This window comes from Canis lupus, chromosome 2 (assembly GCF_048164855.1).
Source record: "Canis lupus baileyi chromosome 2, mCanLup2.hap1, whole genome shotgun sequence".
In the NCBI taxonomy this organism is placed as follows: Eukaryota; Metazoa; Chordata; class Mammalia; order Carnivora; family Canidae; genus Canis; species Canis lupus.
The window spans coordinates 90,172,875-90,196,367 of NC_132839.1; the positions used below are offsets into that span (position 1 = coordinate 90,172,875).

General features: G+C 45.1%; 1 protein-coding gene across 5 annotated transcripts in view; it reads left to right on the forward strand.

Moving 5' to 3' along the window:
- KCNIP4 (potassium voltage-gated channel interacting protein 4) overlaps positions 1 to 23,493 on the forward strand; it is a 1,119,488-nt gene that overhangs the window by 873,919 nt on the left and 222,076 nt on the right. The window contains exon 1 of one of the 5 annotated variants that reach the window (XM_072809150.1): positions 19,415 to 19,611. The exons of the other annotated variants lie outside the window; for them this stretch is intronic. Coding sequence (XP_072665251.1) covers positions 19,500 to 19,611 — 112 coding nt within the window. The 5' untranslated portion in view covers positions 19,415 to 19,499. Of the gene's footprint in view, positions 1 to 19,414; positions 19,612 to 23,493 lie in introns of those variants that run through there. 5 annotated transcript variants of the gene reach the window in all.

The following is a 23,493-nucleotide window of genomic DNA, read 5'->3' on the forward strand; positions in this document are numbered from 1 at the left end:
ACCTCAGTGCTGCGTTTACCATTTCCACATGGCCAAATGTAGTCCTCCTTGCTCTCCCAACCTCATCCCCCATCCATCAGTTACCCACGCTAAAAATCCAAGAGTCACCCTTAAACCCTCTCCTTTCTTGTTGATTCAGTCGCTAACTCTTCTTGAGGTCATTTTACATCTCAGAAAAAATCTTTGGGATCTTCCCTCTCTATTGCTAGAAGAATTGACCTCACATGGCTTTACCCTCTTTTGCCTGAAATAACATATCACCAGTTCCAATGTCTTTAGTCTTGGATTTCCCTCCCTCCCTCCTTTCTTCACCCCTTAAATTGGTGTTTCACAGTCCACACTGTAGCCAGAGGGAGCTGAGATACAAATCTGACAATGTGAGTCCCTGGCATAAATGCTTCAGCAGCTCTTCATCAATTTCAAGTGCCCTAGAATGGCCTTCCCAGCCCTCCAGGACCTGATCACTCCATGTCTCTCCAGCCTCCCAACCTGCTGATTCCTGATTTGCACTTTAAAATTTTTAGCAGATGAAATTTTCTAATAGTTCCACACACGGAGTCCTTGATTCCAGAACCCCAAAGCTTTGCGTAGTCTGCTGCCTTCGCCCAAAATCATCATCCTAACTTTGTTAGCTTGACTAATCCTCATGTACCATTTAGGATTCTCTTGCACCACAGATTTATCTTCCCTATAAACCTCTCTTGAATATGGATGCATTTGTGCCTACTTTATTAAAAAAAAAAAAAAAAGGTATGATCTGGCTTGATTTAATAAGACCTTATTGGCAATAGCACCAACTCAGGTCGGCAGTTAGATACATTCTGGTCAGATTCTTGCCACCAACCAGCTATGTGATCTTGGACAAATCACTTGATGCTCCAATTCTAAGTTCCCTTTGGCTTAGTAATGACCTTTTTTAAGCTAGAAGCTTTCCAAAGTTCTCTCCACCTTCCATTTTCTGAATCTTCTCTCCAGGGGCAAAGCATCTCAGAATTGTCAATAAATCAGCAGTTTAGAACAACGACAGGCCTTGTTTATTGATCACTCTTAGGTAAAGTGGCTTTTATATGAAGTCAATATATGTGTTAAATATATTCAAAGTAATTGCTTTATATACTTAAACAAATTGTCCAGTCTGCCTAGCCCCATCTTATGGACTGCGGTAGGTTTGTGGGGTTTTGGGAGGTTTCTTTTTTGTTTTTTGTTTTTTGTTTTTTTTGTTTTTTTTTTTTTTTTGGTGTTCCTTCAACAGATGAAAAGATCCCAGTTCTGAGAAGAGAAACCTCATCAGAAGGGAAGGAGCATAGATTTTCAAAATCAGACCTGGATTCAAATCCTGACACGATCATTTACTTTTTTTGTGACCTTGTGGAAGTTACAGAACCTCTTTAGTTTTTCTTCTGGTACCAGAAATCGAAATAATTACTGCGAGAAGACATATTTCAAACAAACATCAGACTCCTGAGAAAGTGCCTGGCACACAGGAGGCCCACAGGAGGTACAAAGATATCGCTGTTATTTTTGATCTGGTGATGATCATGATTATTGTCATTATACGAGCTAGAATAGAGAAGAGCAGGCAGGGGCTGATCGCCGAATCTTTCACTAGGTCAGCGTCATTGGTACCGGCCTGAGCTAGCCATGAGGTGCTGTGATACTGTGATAAGAAGTAATTTGAAAAAAAAAAAAAAAAAGAAGTAATTTGAGAGTTTAGTTCATCTCCTTTACACTTAAGGGAAAAGGAAGCCAGAGCGGTCAAATGACTTATCCCAACACAATTCTTCATCAAGTGTTGCTGCAGGGACTTGAACCCCATCTTCTGGGCCAGAGCTTAAGTTCTTCCCTTTAGCTTATGCTTCTCAAACTTCAGGGAACATCCCCATCCCCAGAGCTTGTGCAACGCAGATTGCCACGTCTCACCCCAGAGATCCGGATTCAGTCAACGTGGAGGGGGCTCGAAATTCTGCATCTTTACCAAGTTCCCAGGACTTGCTGCTGCTGTGCTTTGAGGAACACTGTAACCGGCAACTCTGTTTTGAATTGGCCAGGAGCAGTTCTTGGCTTTCTTGAACATCTCGCTCCCGGGAAGTGGCAAAGAGGGAAAGATGAGGCCTCCTGCCTTGGTTATTCCCACCAGGTTTTGTATGGGGTAGAGCGCTGCCAAAGAGCGGGGGCGAGCTGGGCTGCCTTTCGTGCCTCCTAACTGCACTCGTAGACGTGGAGCATTAGGTTCCAGAAAAACATGCTCCCCAGATTTATTTTATAAAAATTACAGTTTGTTTTGGCTGACATGTTTACAGTCCTATTTGGAGCTTGCAGATGCACACTGAAGTCTGTAATGTCTGAGATGAGAACTTGGCTCTGGCACTCCTCGCTTACTTCTGGGCAGTAGGAAATCTTGCAGCTTTTGTACTTTGGTGGTGGGAAAAAAAAAAAAAACAAGACCCAAAGCTATCTGGGAAGCTGATACACGGAATGCACTGGGGAATTGAACATTGCCACCTATTTATCTCCTCTGAGAAGAGGGGAACAGATTATATTCCCAAAGTTCATTTGTTATTGTCGGCAGTTTAACACTCCTGGCTCATATTTCCATAGAAACAATCATAATCTTTTGGCTGCCTTCTGCATCACAAAAGGTTTTAATGATCTTACCTGGAAACCAAATTACCATTCGTGGAAATAATTTCGAAGGAAAAATGTCTTCTGCGATGTGGCAAGAAGGGAAGAGTGGTTCAAAGAACAAAGGGGGAGCGTTTCTTGGGGGAAGAGGTGCTATGCCAGATGAGGTTCCAACGCAGAGCCAACAAATTCTGTGCAAAAGCAAAAGCACTTTAAACCCCGGTCACGTTCCTTGTCTGCTAAGAGCAGATAATACACACCTCCCGGAGTCCTGGTGAGCAAACAGGAGAGAGTAGGTGCAGGCCCTCCGCCACCATGGCTTAAACAAAGTGGGCACTCGGTAAACTGCTGTTTCTGGAGGAGCACGCTTCCCTGGGTTGCTTCTGTGTCCTCACTTCCATGGCTTCTTCCCCTCCCGTGGTTCTGTGGTTTCTACCCACACAACCGTGGCCACCAAAGACACAGGAAATAGAGGGACACATGGGGCTTCAATCCCGTCTTCCTCAATCATGCCGAGCAATTCCACTTACCCTGTTCAACCCAAAATTGTATACCCCAACCTACTTTGGCGATCAAAAAAAAATATAATAAAATAAGAATAAGAACTCTCCATTTCAGGACTCACTTGCCTTGAAAGGCAGATTGGTGACTTTTTTTTTTTTTTTTTTTTTTTTTTAGCACTCAAATATTTTTTTGAGCTTTGGTTACATGTCACATTTTCAGCTTCTGTATTAGCAACTTATGAAACCACTTCCCAGTGTTTTTTTCCTAGAGGAAACCTGGTGGGTTTTTTTTTTCTCTATCTACATTTATATTACATCAAATAGGAAATATTTAAGAGGAGTCTATTACATCTATTTGTGTTAATTAAGGGGAAAAGTGTGTGTGTACTTATGAATGAATGTTTACTGCTTTGGGTGGATATTTCAGAAAACATTCATCAACTCATTATCTAGCTCCTTGGACATGTCAGTTGTGTCCTCAGTGCTGGGGGTTGTGAATAAAACTGACAAAAAATCTATCTAATGGCATTTAGAGTCTAGTGGGGAAAACCACATGAATAAAGTATGACTCTATGATGGCGGTAGTTGCTCAAAAGAATAAATGAGTTTAGAAGAGGTGAAGGGAAATTGAGGGCAAAAAAAAAAAAAATGCAGTTCTGGGAAAGGCGGCCTCCAGAGATGGCTAAAGTGGTAACGGAATACTGAGCTGACATCGTCAAGGGAGTAAGTCATGTAGAAATCTGGGTGAAGGTTGGTCCAGGTAGAGGAAACCACGAGTGCAAAGGCCCTGAGGCAGAGGCATGCATAGGATGACCAAAGCACACGGAGGAGACCGGTGCTGCTGGAGTGGATGAGTAAGGGGGAAGTGATGAGAGCTGAGGTCAGAAAGTCATCACGAAGGGGTCATGCCACAGTTTACATGGGTCCTTACTTTTTACTTTTAGAAAAATGAGAGCAATTGGAAGAGATGTTGAGCAGAGTTGTCACATGATTTGCTGCATAGTTTAAAAGGTTTACTCTGGGGGCACCTGGGTGGCTGAGTCAGTTGAGTATCTGACTTGATTTTGGCTCAGGTCATGGTCTTGGGATCCTGAGATCAGGCCCCACGTGGGGCTCCATGCTCAGTGGGAAGTCTGCTTCTCTCCTTCTCCCTTTCCCTCTCCCCTGCCCCTCCCCTCCCTCATTCTCTCATTCTCTCTCCAAAAAATAAATAAATAAATCTTTAAAATAATAAAAAATAAAAGGTTTACTATGTAAACCTTCTTTTTTTTCCCGAAGGAGAGAGGCATGGATGGATAGACAGATGGATGGATAGATAAAATCTTTAAAAAATAAATAAAAAGAACAGAGGGGCTAGAGAAAGAAATATAAAAGATGACAACTGGATGTGAATAAAAGGTGGAACTCAGGAAGGGAACAAATGGAAGGAGACAGGTTATGACAAAGAGGGGGAGAGGGAACAGAGGGGCCTGGGAAGAGAAAAGCTCTTCTGGGTGAGGAGGGAGGAAAACCAAAGGGCAGGCCAAGGCAGGCACTGGCAGCCTGGGAAAAGGGAAGCAATGGCAGGAGGTAAGGGCACAGGATGAGCAATGACCTAGAAGACAAAACCCAGAAAGGATAGGATGATGGCTTGGATCAGGCGATGGCAGTGAGGCGCTGAAAATTGGTCCAATTCGGATAATCTGTAGTGGATTTGCTAATGATTAGTATGGTAATGGGGAGCTTCCTACTTGGCATCACAGGGATAGAGCGTGGATACTTACCTGGAGAATTCACCTTTCTGAGACAGGTGGAGGCGGGGGGAGTCCACTGAGCAAAAGCATCTGGTTTTAAATGGCCACAAACAATGTTCACGTGCCACTTATTCTTAATTCTCCTTCTCTCCATTGCCCGAGAGAGCATTCCAAAGGTGGAGACGGACGCTTTGGGAAGATTCAGCTGCTTCTATTAGCAAATTCCAAGTTGTGATGCACACGCCCTTTCCACCTCCGACTAGTGCACTGTCCAGTCACTAAACTTTATGCCTCTTGTTTCAAACCTACATGCACCTGTGCGTTAGCCCTTTACACCATGAGCGATTTTGCAACTAATCCCGACTTTCAACTAGAGAGGGTATATGGTTCTTTTCTGGAAACTTGCTCATCCAGGGGCCCTCCCCTGCAGCCCTCATGGTTAATTCAGTTCTCAGCACCTGGAGAATCCATCACCTCCGTATCTCTATGTCCATCTACAGCTCCCCAGCTAGTCCACCACGTTCCTAATTCATCTTCCACTTGGAGGAGCCTCTTAATTAGTCTCTTTGCCTGTAGTTTAGCCACACTCACCTCCCAGTCTGTTTTGTACATAACAACCCCGGTGATCTTTCTAAAGTGCAAATTTGATGATGTCTGGCCTCTGCTTACGATCTTTCATTGGTCCCCCAGGACTCTGAAGACAGAAGAAGCAAATCCCTTTAGCATGCTTACAGAGTCCTTGTGATCTAGTCCTGCTTACTTTACCAGCCTTACATCTTGAAATATAATCTTTTTTTTTCTCCCCATCCAGTCCATCCTCTCTGGGTGGCCCCTGTTGAAGCCAGCCCACTCAGGGCACTGAGTTCTTGCCCATGTCTGAGACATTGCAACAACTTTTCCCTCTACTAGTAATGCATTTTCCTCACCTTTGTACGACCCCGGTTATCCTTTAGATCTCAGCTCAGGTGACATTTTTTTTTTTTTTTTCTCGGAAAACTGTCCAGATTCAAGCATTTGTCTGGCGAACTACCATGAAGAATGACCATTGCTCTCACTAGGATGTCTGACGACTGCCCGCTTACTTCTCTGCATTTCCCATTGGACTATAGGCCGTAAGAGAGCAGGGGCTACCTCAGCCATACATATTGTATCCCCGGCACCTGTCCCAATGGTGGGCACATACTGGATGCTCAGTAGTAGTTACAGACTTGTCTTGGCTTTAAGTAGAAAAGCATATGAATTATAGTTGAGGGCAGCCCCGGTGGTGCAGCGGGTTTAGCGCTGCCTGCAGCCCGGGGTGGGATCCTGGAGACCCGGGATGAGTCCCACGTCGGGCTCCCTGCATGGAGCCTGCTTCTCCCTCTGCCTGTGTCTCTACCTCTCTCTGTGTGAGTCTCTCCCTCATAAATAAATAAATAAAATCTTAAAAAATAAAAATAAAAAAAAAGAATTATAGTTGAAAATTCGTTAGAGCATTCTTTGCCTGTTCACCCCCTGAACTCCAGTCCTCTGCACATATACACACATGTACACATACACTTGCACTTTGACCAGACTCAAATTATTTCATGAGAGGACCATACTTCAATCTGGACAATGACTGGGTTCTTATATTTAACATAATGGTTGATCCTCTCCTTGAAGCTCTCTCTTCTTTTGACTCCTATGAAAATATTACTTCCTACGGTCTCCTTAGATTTCTCCCACCGCTCCTGCTCTGGCACTCTTGGCTCCTCTTGCTCCTACGGTGTTGACCCCTTGCTCTTGTCTCATGCTCTCTGTCTCTCTCTCTGTACATCTCTCTTCCCTGAATATCTCATTCACTCTTGTTACTTCAACTATCATTTATATGGATTAATCTAATTTTTATCTCAAGCTCTAGCTTCTCTCCCAAAGTATAGCTTTGTATTTTATCAACCCAGCAGCTGTACTTGATTCCCCGCTTGTTATTCAAATGCAATTCCACCAAAATTTTAACTGGCAGATGCTTAACAGACTGAGCCACCTAGGAACCCCAGTTCAGATCATCTCTGATGCCTCGTCTCCTTGATCTCTGCACCACTCAGCTCTTCCAGGTTCATCTCTCATTCTTTCCGCCTGGGGATGTGACCTCTGGCTCAGACCTTTGCAGAAGCCCACTCCCTGGTCTTCCTGTCTCTGGCTTCTCTTCTCCTTTCTTTCATTGCTGTTGTTGCTTTTGCTTTTGCTATTGCCAGATGAAACAAACAGGACACCGCCGTGATCATGCCACTTCACCACCCAGAAATGTTCGTTAAATCCTCATCATTGAACTCTCTTAGAGATTCTTGCAACTTTTCACAGTCTAGCATCTCCCACATTTCCAGTCTGGTGAATTCCGTCCTGAAGCCACTGTACTATAAAAGAAAGCTAGCTGCGGGTCTCTGATTATGACCATTGCTGAGACAATTGACGCAGCTTCCACTGACCACATGGGAGAAGAACCCTGCTTTTATGTCATTCATTCATTCACTTATTCATTCAACAAATGAAGTTATGAAAAGCCTAGAATGGCCAAGCAGTTTTGTAGGTGCTGGGGGAGACTATGAAAAGATAGCATTCGAATCTAGAACTGAGTGATGAGAAAGAGCAAGAAATAAGAAGGGGGAAAGAAAGATCACAAAGCACAAAGGCCTGAGGCAGGGAAGATCTTGGTTTAGTCCGGAGAACTGAAAGGCTCTGTAAGGAGAGAGCTGTGGGGGTGGGGGTGGGGGGGGTTGAGAATAAAATTGGTCTCAGTTGAGATCAAAGAAAGGCCAATGCATGGTGAGGAGTTTGAATGTCATCCCCAGGGTAATGGACAGCTACTGAAAGGCCATTGCAGGGAAGTTAAATGAAAAGTACACTTCTTAATCTGGCTACTGTATAAAAGTGAAAGCAGGAAAATCGGATGCTTATTCGTGGCCTGGGTGTAAGGCTATGTTAGGAGCCTTGGTGAGAATTAGTACTGTAAAGTACTAATACTTTGCAGTCTCCAGAAATTGGTGATTGGATTATATTGAGAGGTCTCGCATATTTTGGTACATAGTGGACACTGAATAAATGTTGATTGATTCATTGAAGGGATGATTGAACTACTATGAATCAAACCCAGATTTCAGGAAGCATTGCCTGCCTAACAGACCTCAACCCCCTACTTCTCTGCTCCTCTCCCTCTTCCAGATTTTCACCGCTCTAGAAACACTTTCTCACAGACATTAATCTTCTTCCGTGGATTTAGTGATTCATGCTCATTCCTTACCTCCCTGCCCAGACTATAAGTTTCTTCCTGATATTTATCCCCCATGGCCCCTTGCATATTTTTCATGGCACATAGTCAATGTCAACCTTTTTGAAGAATGAATAAATAAATGCGTGAATGAGATGAGATGGAAATTGTGTGCAAGTCAAAGTCCTCAAATAAAGAAATGGTGACTGAGCTCCAGCATCTGAAATCTGAGGATCTTTCCAGATAGATTAAACAGCTATGCAGGTTGGTTACTTTAGGCTCTGCTCCCCCTGCTTGGAAGCCCAGGACTGACTGAATGACCAAGAATGTCTCTGTTTCAAAGAACCGAGCCCTGAGAGGCAGGGTGAGGCTGACTTGTGCGAATATGGACGGGTTCTCATGGCTTGCTCGGTCACACACTAGTTTGTAACAGATATCTGAGCCGATCTGAATTATAGTTTCTTCCTTCGTCGAATAGGCATAACAGTAGAAGTGCCTCAGAGCTGGCTCGTGAAGAAATAATAATGATTACTCTTACAAATAGAGCTCTTGCTCTGTGACCTACAATACCCTGAATGCTTTAACTGTACCATGTACTAATCTATTTATTGCTCCTGGTAACACTAGCAGGTACACACTTTTATTATCCACCTTTTATAAATCATGAATATGAGGCACTTAACCACAGCACCCAACACAGAAAAAAGCATTCTGTAAATGTTAAAGACGAAAAAAATGCAAAACTGGAATGCATCATTTTAGAACTCAGCTTTGTTGCTGGTTTTGACCGTGGATGAAGGAAAGCCTTTACAACTTCAGTTTTCTCATTTTTAAGATGGACCAATATAAGGCATGAGTGAGACAAAGTGTGCCAAAGTGCAAATCTACATAAAATCACACCAAAATCCTGGATCAATGCAGTTGTTTGGAAAGTGTGACAGGTGATTTTTACCTCAACGTGTGTAAGCTTCCAGCCCATTTAAATGCAGTGTTTTGGGCAGCCCCGGTGGTGCAGCAGTTTAGCGCCGCCTGCAGCCCGGGGTGTGATCCTGGGGACCCTGGTCAAGTCCCACGTCAGGCTCCCTGCATGGGTCTGCTTCTCCCTCTGCCTGTGCCTCAGCCCCTCTCTCTCTCTCTCTGTCTCTATGAATAAATAAATAAAATCTTTAAAACAAAACAACAAAAAAAAGATTTTAAAAAATAACAAATAAATGCAGTGTTTTGAGGAGGAATCATCATAAGGATCTTCCAAGGAGAAAACTCATTTGCCATTGTTTTGTTATTGCAGTGAACAGTCTTTGGGAAAATCATGGTCTGTGACTTGCTTGTGTCCAGAGGATTGACAACTTGAAGTAAAATGAATACCTCGGTAGCTGAAGATCTTGGTTCATTTCTAGTCTTATCCATTGTAGGGAGCCCGGGCCAGTTAATTAAAGCATTACCCCCGAGTGTCCTTGCACCACTTAGGAAGCACCTCCTTCTCCATTATCTTTTGTGATCCTCCTGGAAGTGTTTTAAAGGAGGAACATTATCCCAGTTCTTTCTTTTCTGAGGCTCTGTGTCCTGTAATTCCTAGGTTAGTCCTGGGCTTACAGGAAACACCTGCTCTGTATCTAATTGCTTCTGACCACTAAAATGAAAGGAGAAAAAAAAAAAGAAAAGAAAGGAGAGTGTCCCTTCGTCTGGTCATTAGCTTATGTCTGCTAAATTGTTTGGTGTTCCTTTTTAGTATTTTGAAATGTAGTTTCTTCAGAGTCCTTTCTTAGTGAAAATTGGAAATTCAGAGATAGGAATGCTAATTAAAGCTGCCCTTTCCTTCTGAAAGAGAAGGTTCTCTTTCTGTACATTAAACACACACACGTCTCAAGTGACTTGCTTCTGATGAAGTAGAGTCCATCTTTGTAAGTTTAGTTTAGGGGTTGGCAGTGTTTCCTATTAAAGGTTATTCATATAACTTAACCGTGTGGTAGACACAATAATGGCCCTCCGAAGACGTCTACCTCCTAATATCCAGGGTCCATGGATACGCTAGTTAATGGAAAAGGTAAAGTTGCAGATGGAATTAAGGTTGCTCTTTAGCTGACTTGAAAGTAAGATGATTATCCTGGATAATCCAGGCAGCCCGGATATAATCACAAGATGGATGAAAGAGAGAAGCAGAAGAGTCAAGTTCAGAATGATGCTACCAGAGAAAGACTCAGCTGGCCACGGCTGGTGTTGAAGATGGGGCTAACCACAGCCAAGGCATGTGGGCGGGCTCTAGAATCGGGGAAGGCCAGGCAACAGTGTCTTTCCTAGGGACTTTTAAAGGAGCGCAGCCCTGCTAACACCTTGATTTTAGCCAAATGAGACCCATTTCAGACTTCTAAAGCCATCCACTTTGTGGTAATTTGTTATAGCAGCAAAAAGGAAACTAGCACAAACAGATTTCAGCATTGCAATAATCTAATGGTGGAAAACAAGCAGTCTCCTGCAGACCCAACCTCCCACACTGACTGACTGTAAGTTGTAGCAAATGTGTAATTCTCAGAAGAGAACTAATTCCCTAACTCCAGCTCTCTAAGCCTCCGATTTTGGAGCTGCGGTTGGGACAAGATTTTTTCCTCTACCTCTCTTTGTTTCCAAATGAAGTTTAGTGCGTGGTGCCAAAAAAGTTCACTCAGATGTAGCCCCAGCTTCCCAGGCTGCTAGATTGTAGTGGATGTTGGAAGCAAGTCTTAGATGTGTCTGCCTTGGGAGCCCTGGCAATCGCTGCACCATGAGCAGTACCGGACGCATGCACTATTAGGCCGGGCCTTCATGCCTAATTCACCATGTCTTCTCCTTCTTGTGGATTTTTTCTTTCTCACTGGAAAAAGTCTTTCTCTTCCATGGTGCATGATCCCTCCTAGCTTCTATATTTACTATTATGCAGAGGTCTTAACTTTCTGTTTGAGTGGAAAGACACTGCACTGAGGGTCCCAAGACTTGGCTACGAATCCTAATTGCCAAACCTGAGCCATTCACTTCAGAGAACTAGCATTTGTAGAACAGATGCGTACTCTGACCCGCGCCCTACATCCGAAACTCCATTTACCGTAGAGGCATTCGCTGAACCGTTACTGTGTGCTTGTTCATCCCCAGCAGGAATGTGCACATGCTAAGCTCGGGGTAAACGAGACTTCTGTATTTATTGGGGCCTCACCTGTTCTGACTTCGCAGATGACAGAAATGATCTCAGGGATGATTGTGTGTGTATATGTGTGTGCACACGCGAGTGTGCATACATATGAATGAGAGAGAGGATGAATGAACTAGCAAATAAACAAGGGGGATTTAGAGGTGCTTTCAGAGAAGGACATTGAAACTTCTACAAATATTCCTTCCAGAGATCCCTACAACTCTTTATACAATGAAACATGTTCGACATAATCATTCAGTGTCCCTGGAGATTTGCAATGCATTTCAGTCCAGACCTGTTGGGCTTTCTCTCCAAAAGTGCTGCTGCAGGACAGGAAATGAGCCAGGGCAGCTCTGAGAACATCCCAGTCCGTCTATGGGAACAGAGAGGATCAAGCTGATGAAGCAATCGGTCTAGGGCAACAGGGCCCTGCCACAAGTCAATGGGGAGGCATCACGGGCTAGGAGCAGACACTGAAGGCCTCGTGGCCTAGCTCTGGCTAGCGCAATATCCGTGGAGATGCCAGTCTTCATGCTTTAAAGCCTCCTGCTCGGCTTCCATGCTATGGCTGAGAAAGTGGAGCTAAAGAGATAGTCTACATTGCTCGTTATGGGAGCTCAAGAGCTTAATGGATCAGGGAGGTGGGACAATTTCAAGAAGTAACCCTTGCTCAACCCTTTCCTATAGTCCGTTTTACTCATATTTTAGATCTCATCTACCTGGAAGTCTGAGGATTTCACAAGTAGAAAACAGGCTGCATCCAGCTGTGTGTTCTTGACTCTGTCACAGTGGCTGGCATGGAGGATTGCTTGGCTCTTCCCTCATGACTCCCTCTTCATTGTCTTCCTCTCCTCTCTCTTCCCTTCCCTTCTCCCTGCTACCCCTTATCTCCTGAGTCCTTCCCCTCATCTTGTTTCTCTTTTCTTTGCTCTCTTGATCTTATTTCCAAGAGAGAACTTGATGCTGAACATTCACATTTCAACACGAGGTGAGGGCCACACCACATGCTACCTTTCTGGAAGCCATTTTCATTTTAAACCTTGTTTCTCTTGGTTTCATGGGACCACAATAAGAACAAAATAAAAAAAAAAATAGTGATCTTTACAAATGACACCGCATGAATGTAAGAACACTGACTCTTGAGTGAGAATTTCTGAGGTTTAATCCCAGGTCATTGACTTCTAGCATGTAATTATCAGGGAGGAAAAATGTTTCCTCTACCCTCTTAGGTTCAGTTTCTGGGGACCTGCAAATTAGATTTACAAAAGGCAGATTAACAGGAGAAAAGACATACAATTTTCATTTTATAAATTTGGAAGTTCACAGAAAACAAGTAAAACTCATAAAAGCAAGAAATTAGACCCCAGGGCTTATGTGTCACTTTAACAAAAGAAAGGGAGTTTGGGCCTCAAGGGATGATAAATTGTAGGGCAGTGACTAAGAAATATATGAGGGAAACTAATAGAAGATAAGGTTTCTTTTAGTTAGGCTTGTTTATGCAGACTTATTTTGGTGCCCACTCTCAATCTCCAGTGATAAGAATTGCTTTCTGATTCCTGGCACAGGAGAAGGAGAGGGCAGTTTCACAAAGGGAATTTATGCCACAGTTAGGTAGATAAGAGGAGAACCGAGAACGTCATTGCATCTGGTGATTCTCAAATGCCTTTGAGCTCAACATAACCGTTTTTCTTTTTTAAAGATTTTATTCACTTATTCATGAGAGACAACAGGCAGAGAGAGAAGCAGGGTCCATGCAGGGAGCCCGATGTGGGACTCCATCCCGGTACTCCAGGATCAGGCCCTGGGCCGAAGGCAGATGCGCTTAACCACTGAGCCACCCGGGCACCCCAACATCACCGTTTTCCCAGAGTGACATATTTCAGAATGGCATATTCTGATTTTTTTTTTCATAATCTTGGGCAAGTTACTTAAGTTTTGGCATTCCGTGTCCTCATCTATAAAAGTGGATTAATGATATTACCTAGCCTATTGAGGGGTTGTGATGATTCAATGAGATAGTTCATGTAATGTGTACAGTACACTGTTACAAGGTAGGGGTTCAATAATATAATCCTAATTATAACATAAAAAGCAAGGGATAATTACTATTACTATCCATGAAAATCACTGCCCTACAGCCAGCCCATTATGGTGGCACATGGCAAGACCATTTATAGAGAAAGAACATAAAAAGGACTGTGACATGAGAGCCGAAGTTGTATATTGGATTAAATGGGTGAATCTAGGAGCCCACCCACTTTAGTCCAGAAAAGCCAGGAAAAGGAAATCAGAGCAGGCAAAAAAGTCAGAAATGGCAGGGAAAGAGTCTATTTTTAGGAATGTTTCCTAGTTAAATTCCCAGATAATCTGCTGATTTGTCTATATGAAGATTATATACGGCATGAGCTTTGATCATATGATACATGAGAACTATTTTCAAGATACATTAGTGCAATATTGCTGGAAGTTTTTTCAGGTGAAAGGTATCCCCCCTCTCCCCCCCCTTATGGATCCAATAGGCACTCAGACCAGAAGGTTGGATCCTTAATTGTTTAATGGACAAACATATACATATTTTAAAGAAATCCATTCCAAATGCATTTAAGAACCTTTCAGAATGAGCCCTGCAGCTAAGTGAAACAGCATGAGTCCTGGCATGTTTGAGTGGAAAGTTTATTTGGAGGACATGTGGGGATCTTTCCAAGTCATTGAGAATCCCCAAGACAGAGGGATGTGATAGACTTTGGGGTAGGGATAGAACAGAAGGCACTGGGGTAAATAACTTTCATCATTTTGGTGAGAAAAATCTTAAAATTAGAAGAGACTCCAAGTGACACCAACCTTGTCCTCATTCCTTGCTCTATAAAGATGTTAAGAGGCCCTTTACAACAATTTTCAAGTCCCATTTTTCTTCTTTGCCTCAGGGGCCTCTACCCAGCCACGTCACCATCCCGAATTCGCCCCAGCGTGCACCCATTTCCATTCCTGGAAATTCATTTCTCCTCTCCTCGCTTGTTTTCAAAAACCTATATTAGGCTTCTTTCTTCAGAACCCTCTAGAAAATGCCGACTACGTTGAGGTTTTGCTTCTCTTACTTCCTATTTACTGAGATCAGAAAATTTTTCTTTTAGAACTTAATTTCTTTCTAATTTCTCAGTGGATCATCCCAATTTCTCCTGCAGTTAACAATTCAGGGATCATGACGAGCTGAGTCAAGCCAATTTTGTCCACTTTCCACCACGGGCAAGTTAGTTCTGCCCTCTGCACCTCACTTTTTAAGCCTCCTTAAAATACAAGATTGAATTATTTCAACTGTAAATGATCTCTAAATGTTTTTACAAATATAAACTAATAAATTAAGTTTGACTCAACTAGTTCCTATATGCATTGTCATTCTATTTATATTTTTGGAGACTCCCTAGGTAGGTAGATAAATCTATCTAACTTAAATATTTTTTTTCACATTTCTCTGTATTTATTTTGGTATTTGTATGGCACCAGTAGGATGAGGAGCATTTTTATACCAAGGAACATCACCTGGTGAAATTTCAAACTGAAGCTAAAACAAAGAGGAGGAAATGATTAATTTCAGATTTCAGGCTAACCATCCTTTTTGAGATCATTTAAAGTAATATGGATCAGTGCAAGGAAATTGAAAGTCTCCTCTCTGACCCTCTCTCTCCCAGACTGGGCCATTGGCTTGGGCATGCCTCTTTGGAGTCCATTTTTCCTTTCCCAAGGGTTTCTGGCAATATTTCCCCTTCATAATCCCTTAACAGAGACCCACTTAAAGAATCACCAACAAGAGACAGGGAGGCCAAAGGGTGCAGTGGCGAATGGTACCATGTGCAGAATCTGGCACCCAGGATTTGCAAGTTCAAATCCCAAGTCTGCCAAGTACTATCTATAAGACTTCAGACCAATTATTTAATCCTTTAAAGCCTGCATTTTCTCCTTGAAACCAGAGAAATAATATAGATCTCATAGCATTATGAAAGAATTAAATTAGTTAATAGGTGTGAAGATTTTAGACTAGTGCCTAATACTTATACCATCTATATAACTGTTAGCAGCCATAATGGAGTCCATCAAATATAAATCATGGTTGTGTCCTTTACTGAATGTAACTTTGTAAAAATAATCAATGATCCTTGGTTTTATTTATTTTTATTTTTATTTTTTTTTGCAATAGGAATAATAACACTTCTCTCATTAGTTTATGGTTTAGGGTAAGATTGAATAAGTTTATACGTGGAACATACATAATACAATGCCTGGCTTAGAGTAAGTGAGCAAGAGATGTGAGGTTATTCCTTTGGCATGCTTTTCTTTTGGTATGGAAGACAGACCTTTGCTGGACATCTATTATAATGTAAAGAAAAGGGCGAGCCTGAAAATAATGAGAGAAGGACAAGGAATATTTTAATGTAACTAGGTCGAGGCTAACAAGCTACTGCAATGAAATGATAGAACCATCACCTGGAATTATTTTTTCTTAATAACATATAGCCAACTCTTCTTTCCCAAGATGACTCTAGAAATATCACTCTTCCCCAGGTGCCCCCCATTTCCCTAGACTGGTCAGATGATGCATAAAACTCATGGATGGCACTGTTAGCTTATGAAATCCTGCCATGCATGAGGTGTGTGTGTGAAAGAGCCCCTGGCATTCTTGAGAGCCAAAGGATCCTGTAGCTGGAGTTAACAGGAAGAGCTTAGAAAAACAGTCAGTAAAGGTAGCTGATGCAGATCGGGATTGGCTGGGCCCCCGAGACCCTCAGCCCATGGATCTCCTGTGAGGAATGCCATTGTACTGACGTGAAGTCCTGCCTGGAATTAACAAAATTATATCCCTGAGTCTTTCTATGAATTTCAAAGATGGTGGGGGTTTCTTTCCTGGAAAATGAAATGTGATGATTTAAAAACTCTTCGCCTAAGTCTATCAATCAAGAGATCAATTGATGACTATTTGCTGAAATCTGCTGAGGGGTATAAAGGGAGAATAACGAATTTGGAAGTCAGACAAAGCAATGCTTAAATTCTGCATCTAGGGGCTCCCTAGTCGGTTAAGGGTCTGCCTTTGGCTCAGGTCATGATCTCAGGGTCCTGGGATCTGAGCCTCACTCCAGGATCCCTGCTCAGTGGAGAGTCTGCTTCTCCCTCTCCCTAGCCCCTCCTGCTCTACTCATGCTCTCTCTCCCTCTCTCTCAAAATAAATAAATAAAATCTTTTTTTTAAAAAAAAAGAACAATAAATTCTGCATCTATACCTTTTTAGCTGTGTGACATTGGTCAACTCACTTTAGTTCCCTGTATCTTAGTTTTGTTCTGTTTTGTTTCTAACCTTAAAATGAAGTTGTATAGCATTAAAAGAGACAGTTACAGTTCATTTGACCTAATTAATTTCTGTAGTTAAAAAAAAAAAAAAAGACTTTTGACGTCCTATAGTCAGATGTTGTCAGAAATTTCAGAGAATGGTTACATAAAACATCCTTTCACCCACCAACTTCTAAGAACTGCTTCCCCTGCACTGGGCTTGCTGAGAAACTGAAAATAACATGTTTAAATTTGATAGGTGGTTGGGCAGATAAGAGAGATATTTCTCGTAAACGTATAATCCAAAATGAAAAACACTTACAAAAGCCAACTTGGTGGCCCAACTGTATTCCTGGTGCCCAGAGGAGAAAAATAGACTGGGAGGTCAGGAAGTCTTCCTGAAACTCAACCTAGGAGCAGAGAGGGTGATAGGACCAGGGAGGAGCAAAGTCCCTTCCTCCATCTAGAGCCACCAGAAACCCTGAGGAGCTGGCCCTGCTGTCATAATCGCACGAAAGCAGGCACTGGGCTCAGCTCTCCACAGCTGAGTCTCACAGTAATGGCAAGAAGTGGGCAGTCACACTCCCATCTTGAACTTAGAAAACTGATCCTGAGAGATGGAGTGGTGTCCCCAAGGTCTGTGTTCCCCAAAGCCTGATGGATGGCTTCCGATGATAAGGCAAGGCAGCCCATCATTTGCATTGAGGCCCTCCTCTACAGAGTCCCCCCCCCCCCCCCCCCCCCCCCCCCCCGAGTTGGCTCTCCCTCCCTTGCCCTCACAGTGCTTCCTAGAGCCATCTCTTCAAGTGCTGGTGCATTCGTCGGCCACGATCGGGGGCACGCTTGCTTCCTTTATTACACCGCATGTGCCCACAGGATCGGGTTGGCCTTTACCGTCCGGGTGCTGTCCAGAGCTCATCGTGACAGGGCAATAACTATTAAGAAATAACCGAGTGAATGAATGAATGAATGAATGCCCATTGCCTACCAAACACTGTGCCCACCGCAGCTTTGACCAGTAAGTTAACCACTTTATGCTTCAGTTTTGTCGCCAATAAAGTGAAGATGATGTGACATCCGCCATGCACAGCGTGGGGATGAGTCAATTGTCCATAAATCACTGCACTATGGATCAGCACATGCTAGACGCTCAGTAAACGTTAACCATTATGGCAACCACGCTTAATTCCCGTGAATCCCTTTAAATAGAGAGCTTTATTTTTTTTTTTAAATAGAGAACTTTAAATAAAGTATTATAATCTCAACTTCACAGAAAAGGAGCTGTGTGTTTTCAGAGAGGCTAAATTTCTTGGAGAGAATCACACAGCAAGAAAGTAGCAAAACCAAGAAATGCCTCCCCCCCCCTCCCAGGGCCCAAGGTATCGTTATTCATAGTGAGTGATTTTCCTAGTGACTACCAGGGGTGGAAAATCCTTTTACACACGGGGTCCCGCTTGATTCCCTTCCCCAGCACTCTGGGGCTGGGCTCCAGCAGAGCGGAGGGGGCAGGCAGGAGGCAAGGGATTAGCCAGCGGGGTCCTGGCCTCGCCCAGCCCAGAGCTCCCACAAAGCTGCTGGGATGTTTGGTGTGGTTTGGCATAGAGCCCCCTGGGATCCTTAGGAGAATCATCTGGCTTCTTGTTTAGGAACACAAAGTCCCGGGCACCTGCTGGGCGCAGGGTTGAGCACCTGCCTTGGGCTCAGGGGGTGACCTGGGGTCCTGGGATCCAGCCCCGCAGGGAGCCCGCTTCTCCCTCTGCCTGTGTCTCTGCCTCTCTCTATGTGGCTCTCATGAATACATTGTAAAAACTTAAAAAACAAAACAAAAAACACAAACTCCGGAATCCTCTGAATCACACAGACTCCCCACTAGAGAGCATTTTAAAGGAGCACCTTGGGTGGCTTCTGTCCCCAGGGAAGTTTGTGAAACTTTGTGATGGGCTGAAGCCAGAGGGGAAGGGGGACAGGCCACCCGCCCGGGTGAACAGCACGCCCCCCTCCCGCCCCCATTCCTGCTCCTGAAGCAGAAGCCCCCCTGGGCCCCGGGCGACGTCCTGGGGGGGGGGCGCCCGAGGGCCCCAGAGGGGCGGCAGTCACCCCGGCTTCCGCGGGAGCTCCCGGCCACCCGCTGGGTCCCGGGGTCCCGGGAGGGGCAGGGGCGCAGGGGCCGCGGGGGCTGCAGGCTGCACCCGCCCTCCCTCCGCAAGCGCATCCTCCGCCCCTGGCGTGCCCCGCCCCCCGCTCCCCTCTCCGCTGTCCCCCTCGCCCCCCTTCCCTTCTGCCCCGCTCCCCTCTCCCCTTCTGCCCCCCTCCCCTTCTACCCCATTCCCCCGCTCCCCCTTTTCCCCCCTCTCCCCCTTTCCTCTCCCCTTCTGCCCCCCTCCCCTTCAACCCCCCTCCCCTCCTCCCTCTCTCCTTCTGCCCCCCTCCCCTTCTACCCCACTCCCCCTCTGCCCCGTTCTCCTCTTCCCTTCTGCCCTGCTCCCCCTCTCCCCCTCTCCCCTCTCCCCCTCTTCCCCTCTCCCCTGTCCCCTCTCCCCCCTCCCCTCTGCCTCCTCCCCTTTCCCCCTCTCCCCCTTTCCCCTTCTGGCCCGCTCCCCTCTCCCCTCCCCTCTCCCCCGTCCCCGCTCCCGCCCCCGCCCCCCCCTCCCCCCGCGGTCGCGGCAGGTCTCGGGGCTCCGCACACGCCCCCCTGGCTGCCGAGAGCGCGCGTCCCCGGCGGCGGCGCAGGGCTGGGGGCCCGCGGGGAGATGCGGGGCAGGGCTGCACCCCGGCCGGGCCCGGGGGGTGGGGGTGGGGGTGGGGGTGTCACGGGGGTGTCACCGGGGCCCCCGCCCCCCGCCCCCCCGCGGTCCGCGCCCGGCCGCCGGCGCTCGGCGTCCCGAGTTAACTCCCTGGGCGCCGGGGCCGGGAGGCGGGGATGCGCCGGCAGCTCGGAAGATGCTGACTCTCGAGTGGGAGTCGGAGGGGCTGCAGACCGTGGGCATCGTCGTGATCATCTGCGCGTCGCTGAAGCTGCTGCACCTGCTGGGGCTGATCGACTTCTCGGAAGGTAACGGGGCTCCCGCGGCCCGGCCAGGCGCTGCCCAAGTTGGGGACGCTCCGCGCCCGCCAAGTTCCAGCAGGTGCCGGTGCGCGGGGGCAGCGGGCCGCACAGGTGACCCGGAGCGCACCTGGGGGCCTCGGAGGGCGGCCCGGGGTGCCCCCAGCCCCGCTGGCTGCGGGGGCGGCTGCAGCCCGCCGCCCGGGTGCAAAGTCAGGGCTCTACGGGGCGGGGTACGGGGTGCTGGGGTGTCAGGTCCGCGATGGCTCCCACGCCTTAGTGTCATTAGTGATCCTCGAACCCTGATGTGCGAGGGAAATACCCGCCCGAGCCTCAGGAGTTGGGAGGTGCGGGGGTGGAGCTGGGTTGCTGATGATGATAGAAGATGGGTAAGCTTTCGGTTAAAATCGAGTTAAAGGGTGCTTAGCAAAACTGTGCTTTGAACACTTAATTTGCAAAAGTGTTTCATTTACATCTCCCTTTGAGCCACTCTGGCTTTGGAGTGGGAACCCATACATATGCACCGAGCAGCGCTGTTGCTATCAACAAATATTTTATCCATCTAGTATACATGTTACTACTACTCGATTTTATTATTCAAAGATGGGGGGGGAGGAAAGTTGGCTAACTTGGCTTTAGCAACTTGGATAGATAGATGTGCGTGAATTGAGAGACGTATACAGCGTAGAGACGCCCATTTATTTTTTCATGAAATGATTTTTCTACTGAAATAACATGCCTTGAATCATTTAGACCTCAGCATCCGAGGTCAATTCTACATCCAAGCTCTCCTTTCTTCTCAAGCGAAAGGATGTAGTTCCTAAGCACCTGCTAGTATCCCCTGCAGATAAGGGTACGCTCTTTGATGGCCGAGTTATTTATGACTCTTCACTTCTCCCCTTGTGTGTAATGTTGGAAGGTGATGGAGATATTTAAGCCTGCCCGTGCTTCTCATCTCCCTAACTACAGACCCGATAGCTAAAATGACATCATCCCAATTACATCCGGTACACAGGTTGTGTCTGTTAATACGTTATAATGGTCGATGTATCTTATCTTCAGGGAGTCTTTTTTTTTTTTAAACTAAGTTTGTTAGGTTCTGTTTAGACTGTTCTAAGCACATAAGAAGTTCCCGTGTAGTTTCCATGTCTTCCTGTAAGCATTCTCACTCTGTGACAAGCTCTGCTTAGGCACACAAGAGAATAATGTTGTAATGGGATTAAATGAAACCTCAAAAAATCAGTTTCTTCCTTTTCTCGTATTACGTAGTGATTGTATTTAATCCCTGGAAGGAACACGGTGCATCGACAAACTTCTCCAAGTACTATTCAACAACCTTGCGTTGTTTCGGGATTCTGCCCCAGTGTACTAATGTTGGTATTGTGATAAAATACAGATGACGTCATTTCAATTTTTTCTGTGATGAGGAGAGTTTCCTTCTGTTAAATTCGATCACGTATTAGATTTTTGTTCTCTGAACTTGGCTGAACCATAACCCCCAAATTGAAGGCGCAATACTCAAGATGGCTTGCTTTCATAGCCAGGTGAAGCATTCGCTGAAGGGGGACAGCCATGGGGGTACTGAGGAGGTCAACCGAGGGACATTTATTTATTTCAGAGTTCATTTATTGCCCGTGTTGATAATGTGCACAGCAAAGGTCAAAGGGCCCAGGTTTATGACCACTGCAAATGACTCAGCTTTTATTCTGTAACTTCTGTTTTATGTCACTTAAAGTTGACAGTTTTCAGATGAAAACTTCAAATTTGAGTTCCAACAATATGGAAAAGTAGAATCGCGAACCTGACTCCCTCAACTAGAATCACAGGTTTTTGCACTAGCCTGCAGTGTGTTTCGTCGGATGGATATCCGTATTCATAGTCAATTGATACCCATAACCATAAATAATTCTATATTTCTATATATATGCACACAGATTTATAGATGATACACATTTATAGATATTATGTAAAATGTCCAATAAGCTGGGGAAAAATTGAGATCGATATAAAAGCCTTGATTGTGCTAAAGCACGAAGATGCAGATTGTCACCATACATGGGGTATAACCCATTTTACTTGACAAGTCAGTACAAGTTTGTTGTACTGAAGTACATTTTAGAAAATGCCAGTCTAGTTCAACTCTTTCATTTTACGTAGGAGACAACTACAATCCAGAGAGGTTAACTGATTTACCAGAAGGCAAAACTAACTGGGGGAGAGACAGGACCAAAGCCAAGGACTACTGAGTAGCATATAGTTCTTTTCCTACTATAACACACTTTTTACTTATTTTTCTTTCCTGATACTGGAAAAGAGAATCAATGAAAGCATATGTGGGAAATGTCCTGACTTCTGGAATCTAGCCCTGATCTGTCCACCAACACCCTGAGAGATATCTGAAGGAACTACATCCATAGGAAAGATTACACAATAGCCACGTGATTTCTACAAGGTGTCGACCCCACCCCGAGGGCGGCACCCACGGCGGCATGTAAGGGAACTAATCCAGACTACTGCCTGTATCATAGACTGGAGACAGGGTTGGGACAAAAGCAAGCTAACTAGAGTCCTGAGCTTCTTTACCTCTAAGACCTGCACTGCATTTTGACTCTCTGTGATGTGTACTCACTGGCAATAAATGCCTTGTCCAGGGAGAACCCAGCAGGGAGACCCAGTAAGACCACGGGAGGTCTGGCCTACACCTCCCGTCTGTGTTTTCTCAGGCCGTGGCAGTGTCCAAGCAGAAACAGAACTCAGGGTGTTAGGCCACCAGCCAAGTGGAGGAATAAGGAGAAGGCCCAAAATACAGAGAAAGCCACAAAATATTAGATGATCTCTCCTCCTTTCTAATTACAAATGATAAAAATTCCCAAAAGGGCTGTCTCGATGTAGATTGCCAAACTTTTCACTGATTGCATTAGAAAATACAGCGCAGAATAAGGCCAGGGAATTAACCATTCCTTTTAATGGAGAACTGGACATGAAGCCCAGAGCAGAACCGCGAGCTTCTTTTAGGCCACACGGAACTTTTATACCACCCTCAGGGGCAATGATTCTTCCCTGGGGCAGCTATGGACAGCATTTTTTCTAGTTTGACTATGCATTAATTTACTTAGAAAGTAGTTCTGAGTCTATTTGAAGGAGAGGGTCCGTAGTAGTGTTGGGATAAAGCAATGTCGCCTTAGTATTATCCTCTACAATGGCTAGTGAAAATTAGCCATGGGTAGAAAAGAACAAAGAGAAACATTTCTGCTCTCACCTAAATTAGATTCCAATTTTTATAAAACCTCATTTTAAGAATAGAATTCTCTCTCAGCTGAAATTCAAGGTTTAGGAAACAAAAGCAATTTGTAAAGAGGATTCAAAAGACTAATGGGATTCTAATATGATGATTTGAGGTTTTACACATATCCACTCCTTAATAAGGAGAACGAGGAAGAACACTCAGAACATGGATCTCATTATTGCACAGATTTGCATACAATGTAGGTCTTGTTGAACTCTGAACGTGTGCAGGGTTCTCTGTTAGGCTGAGACGGTAGAGAGATATGCGAGATGAACATTAAAGGGAATGTGCGTTCAGTGAACTCTCATTCTGGGAAAGGAAACTAATTACGAAACAAGACAGAAGAATCTAAGTGCTGGGCATAAGCAGGAGATGCCCTGTAGAAGCATGGAAGGAGCGATGCGTTCTGGAAAGGGCTGAAGGCGTCCTGGCAGGTTACAATTATACAGGGCGTTGCAATGTGAGAAGGACTCTCCAAGTTGGAGAAGGGAGGAACATTCCAGGCTAAGCAAAGAGCTTACGTGGTGCCCCTAAGCACTGGCAGGATAAGGGCCGTGGTTCTCGTGCACATGGGTGTCAGAAAGTTGAAATGGGAGATGTAGCTA